This window comes from Mesitornis unicolor, unplaced genomic scaffold (assembly GCF_000695765.1).
Source record: "Mesitornis unicolor isolate BGI_N332 unplaced genomic scaffold, ASM69576v1 scaffold18386, whole genome shotgun sequence".
Lineage (NCBI taxonomy): Eukaryota > Metazoa > Chordata > Aves > Mesitornithiformes > Mesitornithidae > Mesitornis > Mesitornis unicolor.
Window position 1 is genome coordinate 1 of NW_010193157.1, and position 11,372 is coordinate 11,372.

At 34.7% G+C, this 11,372-nt stretch overlaps 1 protein-coding gene across 1 annotated transcript in view; it reads right to left on the reverse strand.

Moving 5' to 3' along the window:
* Positions 1–3,150: 3,150 nt before the first annotated feature.
* The window catches only part of COL4A3BP (collagen, type IV, alpha 3 (Goodpasture antigen) binding protein), a gene marked incomplete at its 5' end in the record, with an annotated part of 12,482 nt that continues 4,260 nt past the window's right edge, over positions 3,151–11,372 (reverse strand). The window contains 7 exons of the mRNA XM_010187369.1: positions 3,151–3,814; positions 4,959–5,095; positions 6,448–6,577; positions 7,003–7,131; positions 8,431–8,501; positions 8,621–8,753; positions 9,435–9,530. Of these exons, the coding sequence (XP_010185671.1) occupies positions 4,968–5,095; positions 6,448–6,577; positions 7,003–7,131; positions 8,431–8,501; positions 8,621–8,753; positions 9,435–9,530 (687 nt within the window). The remainder of the gene's footprint in view (positions 3,815–4,958; positions 5,096–6,447; positions 6,578–7,002; positions 7,132–8,430; positions 8,502–8,620; positions 8,754–9,434; positions 9,531–11,372) is intronic.

The window sequence follows — 11,372 nt, forward strand, 5'->3', positions numbered from 1 at the left end:
TGGACTGGATGAGCTTTCAAGGTCCCTCCCACCTCCTAACATTCTGCGATTCTGTGAATACACCTTGGTAAACTGCATGGTATAACTGTAACTAATTACTATTCATTATATGTAGGGTCAACTTGTATTGTATTTACACAGATAGCTCAGCCTGTCCTTACTGGAAAGTATTTTTAAAATTACACATATAACTTATGGAACCAAGACTGTGACTGTGTTGTTTTTCTTTTGGGGAATTTCTTTTTTCCAGCTATAATATCTGTATTCTTCAAGGGCAGGGTTTACCCCAGGACTCTATTTGTTGCAATGTATTGTTGCAAGGCCTGATGCAGCTAAGCTTGCTTTCTATGCAAGTGATGCCTTCTCTTATTTTACACTCTTCCTCTAGTCTTGCACAGGCCTCTACAACTTTATTGATCCCTGCCGAACAAATAAAGGCAGTATTGTTACCGATCCATTAGGCACCAGCTATTTCTGCTATTAAAAAAGCTTGCTCTACAGAAGCTCATTCTCAGTTCTTAAAAATTTCTAGTACTTTAGAAAAAGCCACAAATTGATCCTCTCTGTCTTCTCAGTCCTGATCTCTATTCTTGCTATGGAAACTTCCATAATATTCTTAATTCTGTGCAAAGACAAGAGCTGAAATATACTGGAAGTTTCAATATTAAGACTATACTGTACAGGAACATCTTTCAACACACCTCTGAAATGCTAGCACAAAATGAGCTTTTTTATATAGAAACTAATGTGGCATTTAGGTTTTCATCTCAGTAACACACAGGCAAACTGCTTTCCTGGTAAGTGTTTTGCATACATTATAACGGTATATATACAACTTTAAACCATCTTAGAGATCATGGATAAAGGCAAAAATGTTTTAAAAAAGTTTCTTGAAAGCGCTGAAAGTTAAAAATAACTACAAGCCAGGATTTTTCATATTTTTTAATACTTTTCACTTTTAAATACTGGTTTTAAATCTGTGATTGTAAGAGCCAACCTCTTTTAAATTTTAAGACTTATCATTAGGATCCATAAAGCTATTATAGAACAGTTACACTCTACACACTCAAGGTACTCAAAAACATGATTCATGTTTTAAGTCTGTAGATGAACAGTAGCAATTCAAATACAGCATTATCTGTACAACTTGACAAAAATACAGGTGGACAATGTGATTAATCTGCACAACTTCAGGTAAGCTAGCTCAGCCCAATTAAGTAAAAGGTAATTTTTTTTTCCCAAAGTACATGGCATTTTTCACAGATAAGTTTGTCAAAATAAGATGTTCAGGTTCTCTGACAAGGTAACAATGATCATCTCATCCTCATTCCCAATACAAGTTCTATCAAGTAATTTCCTTCACATCTAGTGTGGTAACATCCAAACTCTCCAAGAGGACACAGGTACTGGACTTCAAGGCTGCTGCTTTCTCAGCCCTTCAAGTTGGTTCAGTTTATAAAAACTTCCAGAGTCTGGAGCTGCTTCTGCAAAGATCACTACAGCTGTGTGAACACTACTACACATCAACAGGAAGTGAACTCAGAGTGCACAGATTGGTGGCAGTGACTGAAAAGAGGGATGTGCTCAAGCAATAGGGCAAATTTTACAAACCCATAAAGGGATCTAATGGCTACTTTCACACAGACCATCTGAGAGGCCTACAGAGAACTGCCTTCTAAAATAAAGAGCCTTCTTGCTTTTAAAGAGGTCAATTAATACCAGTTTCTCAATCTTGCAACTCCTTCCATATTGTTTAAGAAGCCTCTTATAACTTTGATTGGGCAGGGCTAGCTGTAGTGAAGAACCAGTGCTGTTGTCTAAAAGTAAAATGTATTCTCTACAAATAGTGTCTGTAGTGTAATTTTATTTACAGAGTAAATTGCAAAAGTACATCACATTTAGTGCAAATGCAACTAATGATATAAGTTTATATACTGCTCTGTAAACTTTCCATACCTTTGTAAAATAAAGCTATCCAATTAAATAAGCTTGCTGGTGTTCCAACAATTACCAGAAACAGCAAACAAGGAGTTAAACTCTTTATAATTTGATTTATTTTTTTTAAGTTCCCATCAGTGGCCATGGTAGAATGAACCATTGCTTGGCTGATTGTAGAAAGATGAAGCACGTTTGAGGTATAAGATTTTTTTTAACATTGCTATATAAAATGCTTACTGGTGACATAGTAAACACGTACAAATTTTCGTCTTATTTGCCTTACTAGCATTACCATATAGGCACTTTTCTACATATTCAAATTAACAGAATAACTCTGTAATAAGGCATATTCCATGCACACCATTAGAGAAAAGCAAATAAAAAGGGATGAGTAATTAAGCATGAAATCTGCATGCACGTGTAATCATGTGTTATGTATTATTCCATCTCTACAAAGAAGACATACAGATAGAAGTTTCTCAACACTGTGCAGGTCACATTTAGTCATTTACCAAATCTCCCATAAGTTACTATATTAAGTTTATTTTCAAGCATCTACTGTACTTCAGCTTTCTTTTAAAAAAGAAAAGATCTGAAATTCTTTTCTCGAGATACACAGGTTAGTGAAACACTGAGCAGTCTCTGGGGTTTCCAACTATGGGACACAGATAAAAGACCTCAAAGTTTGTACCAGTCTGACACAGTACTCACATGAGCATCTCCAGAATCAAAGGTAGGCAAATACCTGATGTTTAAAGTCTCACAGCAACTAAAGGGAACTTTCCAGTAAGAACTACACATCCTTACAGCTCTGATAGCTTTTTTGATCAAGAGGCAAGTGATTTTCTACGTGAACCTCACAGCACGGCTTTATTATGATGAAAACACATGCAGGATCTGAAAACAATACTCATCCTCATTCTAGACTGGTAATGTTGTTTTACGTAGTCCAAATTACTTCAATAAATATTATAGTGTACCTTCTCACAGCTTCGGGAAAGCCCTGGGTATCATGCAGGAAAGCAGCTCACATACAGCATGGACAGATGAATTCTAGCCTGCAGGCAGTATCTCGCCCTCTCATACAGAATCTTCCTAGATATTTCTGGATCATGTTTAATAACAAAAATTCTGTAGCACATATTACATAACTAAAAAATACAATAGAAATATAAAGATATCTGGGAAAAAATAAAGCTTTTCACACTCTTACTCCTTCAGAACCAAATATCGTCATCAGAGTAAGACAATAGAAAAGGCAAAGTCATAAGGATATTGACAGCCCTCAGTTATTAACTGACATTTTATGTAACAAGATGATTCGTTATAGAAACTAGCAGCAGTGAACTATGATTATACAAAGCAAAACAAAACCTGTCAATAAGTCACCTAGGCTTTACTGAAGTCCCTCCCCTCCATAACACCACAGATTTTTGTGCATATAAAGCCCATACAGTATGCTATATGTTCATCTGTCTTTTGTGCTTTTTAGACATGCACAAAAAACTGCGCCATTATCTTAGGAAGGTTGACAATGAAAGTCTGCAACTTTTTAAAAATTAAAGTAGTAACCCATGTTGGTGATTCAAAGTTGTACATGTTCTTCCTCTTCTAAAGCAAGAAAGTAAAAATAGAGCCATATACATGTTATGAATACATGTATTTATAACAACACACTGATTCAGCAAGAAAAGTTAGCAGGAGAGAGCTAGTGTTAAATATTCAGCCTCATGGTGTTGCAACACTTCTTCACTTCAGTATACAAAGCCCAGAACTTGGGCCATGAGAAGACTGTAGATCCTTCGTTCCAGCATGGAGTGGTCTATGCATGGACACTTCTCCAACGTGGAATGCTCACCCAGTCTTGTTCTGATTGCTGCAGGCAAGCAAAGACAAAAATGCAGCACTAAAAAAAGTTTGAACACTAATAGGAAAACCAGAACTTGTCAAACACCTTAAATAGTATCAGTGCTGCTGTGGTCACATTTCAACTGTTGGCTCATGACAGGCATGTATTTAAGGCTTCACCTACACTAGTTCTCCAACAATATATGATTAGAAATGTGAATCATTACAGGGCTACCTGTTACAGAAGGATCAAATGACTAACACTTTTGGAGTCTAACATAATAAATAGAACCCAAAAATTGAGGTAGCCTATGGCATGCATAGCAGAAATGATAAAAACTCCTTTTCAGATCATGCTGTAATACTAGAATTACCAAATGGAACTTGATGGTTTGACACTACTGTTATACATAATGAAGTATACAGCAAGAATCTACACTAAAAAAATTAAGCAAAGCCTTTACTTAGCACTAAGGCTTATGTCTGACAGCTTCAGAAGTGTTTAAGAAATCTGCTACCAATGTAATAGCATCATTTAAAATAATTTTAGATTAGCCCAATGATCTATACCATTAAAATACATCCATTGACTTCAGAAAGCATCTGTAAGTCCCCTTTCTCTCTTAGGCTCATCAGAAAGGCTAAAAATTTAAGTCACAACCTTTTCAATACTCCAGCAATTGACAGTGGTCTGTCAGAAAAGCTGCATTAATAAAAATCCTAGATGAAATCTATGCAGTCAATATAAAATAATACTTTGACCTTCATGATATTCTACTGAACATGCAATTATAAGTAGAATTTAAGATATCAAAATCTCATGAGGGTCTAGAGAAGCTTCAGTATGTATTTTCAGAACAAGTATAAAATGCCTGTGATAGCTGAGAAAAATACTCCATCCTTTTATACTTCTACATAAATTAGACATGCAAAAACTTGCAAGATAAACTAGTAACAGTCTACAAATTGTAAACTAATACTCGATATATTATGCACCCCTTATTTTTCATGCTAATAATAGACATGAATATTTTAAAACATATATTACATTTATTTATGAAAACTAAGCACTGAATTAATGCTAATAATGGTAAGACATTTCTAGATTGCATAGTTCTGTTTGGCCTTAAATTTACAACAGTGAATCAAGAATGAAAAAAAATAATGCATACCTGCTAATACTAGAATAAAATAGGCTTTCCTGCTGTTTTTTCTTGAACATATGATGTAAAACGCTTCAGGAATTTTGGATATTCTCGTTTTGCCACTGCCCGTAACACTGATGCTGGTGCCCATCCTCCTGGGTTCACTAGAAGTAGAGAGAAAGACACTGAAATACAGCAGATTTGCTAAAGACTAGAAAAGAAAATTTAAGTTCGTTATTCCTGTAACTCTTTCTGAAGTAACAGGAATGAATAATTATCAGCAGACGTTTTTCGTGGCCTTACAGCTTGTATTGTAGCACTTTCTACTTAATACTCAAGCCCAGTCCTGTTCTGTCATGTCACTAATTAGAAAACATTAAACACGACGTACGCTGCGTGTTTAGAGAGTGCCCGGATGGAAGATGATATTCTCTAAGGACTTCCAAGAAACAGAAACTCAAGTTACTTCTTATTTCAAAGAAAACAGAAGTGAGCCTTAACTACTTAACTGCTGCATTTTTCTGCAGAACTGCTACATGGCTAAGGCCTGAAAAATTATTTTTATGTATTTAAACAAAATTCGAACCGATTCCAAAATATGCTTCAATTCACAAGGCAAGTATTTTGCTGAAAAAGCTGCCACTTCCCATATGATCATAGTTCAGAATTTATAAATTAAAATGTATTTTTTAAGTAATTGTGAAACTTCTAAAAAGCAAACAAAGCAACTTACCTGAGTTTAACACCATATAGTATTATTTGTACAGGTTTTAATACAAATTACATCACTCCTATGTCGCAAAGATGTACTGAACCAATCTGTCAGATTTTGACTTTTTAGTAAACCATGTAATAGAGCTGGTTGAAAGTAATAAGCAGATAAAGTGTTTGATGATTTTGAAGTGTTCTGTAGCTGCAGAAGAGGAGCTAATATGTACGTAGCTCCAATACTACAATACGTTGCTAAATACTGTGTAAAGTATTTAGCTTTGATAACTTTTCAGTCAATACCAGGGATTCTATCAGTTAAAAAATAAGAAGGTAGACCACATTATACATCTTGCAAACATCCTCATGCAAGATGTATTTGCTGCTTCTTAACACTGAAGATGAGAACTGTATCTTTACTATGAACAGCTTTTCAGCCTGACAAGATCAATTGGAAAAAAATACAGTGACACTTGAAAAAACACACTATTACTGAAACTAAAAGGTATGCCAAATCATCCAACTTGCAGACATCTCTTCTGCCCACCCTCCTCCACCCCAAGGTTCTGTACTTAGGACTGAGCTACACACCACTTCCATTCATTCCTCTCAGAATGCCACACAATAAATGATCCCATTCACCGATTTATGTAGTACATTAATTCGAGTCTTTTTTGAACATGAAGACCAGAAGTGTGATGCTATATATAAATTTAACAGAAAACTGCATCAAGCTTTTTTTACCAGTATTCAGCTTCCAGATTTAGCACATATTATGAATGTCATATTGAAAAATTTTAAGACTTACCATTAGCTACATATGTAATCTTGCATAGGATGTTCTCCCTGCTTATTTCCTTGTTCCCCTCTGGTGGGCTTACTAACGTCTGACAAATCATAGCAATATTTATTTTGGCACGGACACAGCGATTGTTCAGCTGCCAAAAAAAATGAAACATCTGTAAGCTTCAAATTAAATTTCTTTCAGCATACTTAACTGCTAACATTTTAATTCACTATGAAGTCTAAGACACTCAGTCTGCATTCTAACACTACATGGATGTAACACAAATGTGAATGAAATGAAAAGTACATGGTAAATAGGGGAAGGGTTAAACTAAAATACCTGAATCTCAGTTTTTCGCTTGCTTAGTAAATGTAACATGAATTACTTCAATTATTGTGACAAATGACTAAAGAAACATTTAAAGAACAATGTATCAGCATTTACAAATACTTGGTTTAAATAAACTATTTTTGCGTAACCCTCCATTTTCTCACACTAGTATTGCATATGCATTAACACGTAATAGCAAAACATTATTTTAAAAGCAGAACTTGATATAATGAAAACAATACTTACAGGAGCGCTGTCATGTTCCACAGAGAAATTGCACACAATCCATGTTTCAGGATCATTTTCACTGAATGCTGGTATCTTTCTGATAGCAGACAAATACAGCACATCCCTTTGGGAAGCTGGCCACACCCTCTGCAGAGAAAAACCTCAAAGTGAGCCTTTCCAGTTTTGCAAATTAAGTACTTACTATCCTTAGATAAAGCTAAAAACAAAGCAAGTCAAACCAGGTCAGTTATGTTATTTAAAAGTTTCTTCAAGTTAGTAATTTCATTTTCAAAACTGAAACAGAACATAGCTGTTGTACAGATGCATATCAGGTTACATGGTCAAATTTAATATTTAAAAAACCAGACAAAAGTTTAAGGATTTTGAAATACAGAAAGCCAAACTGAAATTACTTTTTCAGTAGGCAAGCTGAAAGAGGCAGTTCACCCCCTGTTCCCTCAAAATCAAGTTTACTACTTTAGTTAATACTTGTAAGTTAAACAATGAACTAGAGTTAAAGTATAAATAGATGCATCTACAGTTACTCATGGCTCCAGAGGGAAAGAAAAAGGGAAAGAAATATTTTAGACAAATATTATTTCAAAAGCCTACTACATCAGTAAGACAGATATGGTAAACTGGTATTATCTAAGAGAAAGTTTCAGAAACAAAATGATAAAATAAGAAAACATACAGAAGTTATTTTTCTGACATTCAATAGGGGGAAAAAGTCTAGCTTCTACCACAACACTATACAGTTTACACAACTGTTTTACTCAAAATCATGAGTCCTCTGTTACAGAAGTTTTAAGATAACCACATTAGTGGTAAAATTGTAAAAGAAAAATACTTGGTTTAATATGCGAGTATACTAATACTTGGAATCACACAAGATTAAACATGAATCTGTATGCTCTATTCCCATTTTTTGAACCTTTAAGTTACGGTTACTGGGTTATAATGAAAATGAACATTTTAGTAAGTTCACACTAGAACTAGGTGGGGGAGAAAAAACAATGAAGTTATAAGAACAAATGTACCAACAATTATACCCCCTTATAATGCAAATGTGTATGTCAACTAATTGTGGTCAACAATAGCTTGTATTATTGCAACAAAACATACGATACAGTGGTATACGTTTCTTCTTTGTAGTCAGTGTTGATTTATTGTTTCCATTTGCTTTAGATGCCTTGCTGGCAGTGATATACTTGGAGTTTAAAAACAGTGCTCACTTGTTATTACAAGCTATATCAGACACATGCACAACCAATTATGCTATGAAGACAAGCTTGAAAAATTGACAAAGTTGCAGTTTAATAGAGAACTTGTTCTGAAATGTTGTTCTGAACAGTATTTCAAGTTGTTAAGTATTCACAGTAAGATTAGAACACATACACCACAAACTGTCTTGGTAAGATAGGCATATGGCTGAAGTATTATTACCTTATGTGTCTGGTAAATGATGATTGCATTATCAGCTAAGTTTTCCACAACATGGAAATTTTCAATTGTTGCTAAAAGAGGAAGGGGGGAGAAAAAAAAATCCATCAATAAACAAGCATGGATATTAGGTCAATTTTATAAACAGCATCCTTGCTGACGAACATGCAAAGCTTAAGAACCGATTCCTTACTCTCCCAGTCATTACGAACATCAACGTTCCAGAAGTAGTGACAAACTTCATGCCCTGTTACCCCTTTAACAGCATGGGTTGCTTTCAAAGGATCTAAAACTATTCCATTCTCTTCCACCTCTCTTCTGTATACCTACAGCCAAATACAAAGAAAGAAATGTAGAAAATAAATCATCAAAACCGTTCATGTTTTATTTGTTTAAAAATCAGATTTTTTAAAAACCTCACTTGCCTAGAAGACTAAACACAAAAAATTTGCAATGTCAGTGTTCTCTGGTAACTACCAATACAGACATTCTTACACAGCAGTTCACATTAAAATACCAGTATTTTAAGAATCTCTACTCCAAAAATTAAGCTACCTTATTTATCACTATGCACAAGGAGCCATACAAGCACAGCAGAACAGCAAATGCACCAAACCTGTTACTCCAATATTTTTGTACAATAAATTTACACATCATTTTGATACCAAGTCTTAAGTAGGAGAGAATAAGAAACAAATCGGCTACAGAAAGACAAAGCTACTGCAAAAGCTACACAGGATTTTGTATGATCAAATATATTAGAAGCTACACTTCTTGTGGACTCCAGGCCTAACTTAAACAACGCTACTGTCAGAGAGAAGTTTTAACAGTGTAACTTGCTGAGTGATGGTACTGCCAGAGAATCATAGAATCATTTATGTTGGAAAAGAACTGCAAGATCATTGAGTCCAACCATAAACCTAATACTACCCAGTCCACCAGACTGAAAGTATTTGTCCTCACAGCATTTATTCTTATACTAATTACATAAAAACCAAAAGGCTTACCTTCATTTCTCCTTCTTCTACCACTAGCTGCCAATTGGCATCTCCTCCTACATCTTGCAAGGAGTAAGTCATATGGTTTTGTACCATCTCTTCTACCTTTAAAGGAAAAAGAATACACATTTTTAACTCATTCATTCCATCTTCTTGAGCAGAGGCTGTACAGTATTGGAAGCCACGAGTTCATATCACTTGCAGGAACTGAATTTGGACAACAAAGCTTTCTATTACAGGTTAAGCACAAGCAGATAACTTCTGGACCTCAGAAGCAAAAGCCAAAATACTGATTCAACTTCCAACTTCATTCTTTATGGGTGCCTCCTATCCTTGCTTTGCACCTCTAAACTGTCAGAACTCACTATTTCCACCTAAGACAGTTTTATTTCAGTGTATAGGAGCTTACTTCAGGTAGCACTAAACAGAATTACAATGCACTGTACAATATTCACTGAAGAGCATTTTAAAAGCTGAACAAAGGCAGGAGGATGGAAAGGAAGACAGACAAGCTCTAAAAAAGTGAATGCACATCAAAAGTCATATTGGAAGAGCAGTGAAGGAAACAATCATGAGCAAAGAATGTCTATTCTGTTTCATTGGCATCTCTGCACAGTTTCCAGGTAGAAAAAAAAATCAGAAATGCTTACATTTAAAAAAAAACAGGATAGAGAGACTCTATTATAAAAAATTCATTTAAAAAATATTTAGCTAGACAGCTGTGTGGCTAAAATATAAAAGGCCAAATATTTAATGTATTTTTATCAAGCTATGTGAACACCTCTTTTTTTTATTCCATATAATGTGTGAAAATGGGTACTAGGACAGGAAATAGATTTTTTAATTTTAAATCTAAAATCTTACTCCCCACACCTTTGGGTTCCCCACACCTTTTCAAATCTCATTTTCCCCTAAATAAAAACACAGGCAAAAATGTAAAGTATCCTTTGCTGCGTAATGTTTACAAGTACTGGAAACACTTCAATAACTTTTTTCCACCCAACAGGGATGCCACTACTAAAACAGCACATAAGTCCATGTGATTGACACTATTTTCCTGGATTACTAGAAATACCTTTTTTCAAAAGGAAAAGTGCTACAAGCAAAGTAGTTAACTGACCAACACAAGGATTAGTCTAAGAAGTGCACAATCACAAGACTGATAGCCTGAACCCATGTTTTGCTCAGCTTACAAAAATACAAAGCCCAGTATGCATATAGAATAACATATAAAATATATATTTAGTAGTACAAGTAGGAAGCAAAACTAAAAAGTACTTAATGATCTTCTTCTGATACAATATAGAATTGAAAGATGCTATTTATGTTTAATTTAAAACAGTAGTTCTGTAATACTCCATGAACAATACACTTAAAACCAGAAAGAAAAAAGGTAACTAAATGAAGTCAGAATCCTCAAAGTACAAAATCAAAATAAAATCCATGGTATGGAAATTCTAGTTCGTCTTACTTTAACGACAAGACTTATCTACAGAAGGAAAAGTTATCAGGCCAGTTTCCAGGGTTTTCTCTGTAGTTTTTTTGTTTGTTTGTTTGGAGGTTTTTTGTTTTGATTTGGTTCGAGTTTCTGCTTATAGACAGGTCATCTTTTCCTGCCAGTTACTAGCAGGCTTCCTACAAAAGATTAATCTATTTTTTTTCCAAGGAAACAATGACAGTACAATCTGAAGTAGGTAAGAATATGGACTATTTAAAAATTCAGTTTACTAGCTCTAGGACACACTTCTTTCAGAAAGGAATCCTCAGCATGCTCCCAACATTTAGCTGCAACACCTTCATATCCCTCTGTCTCTCTTCCCCTGCCTCCTAATCTATTAGGGACAAAGCTAGTTTTTATGTTTGCTTTATTTATTTATTTTTTTCAAAGAATCACAGAATTGTTATGGTTGGAAAAGACCTTTAAGATCATCAAATCCAACTATTATC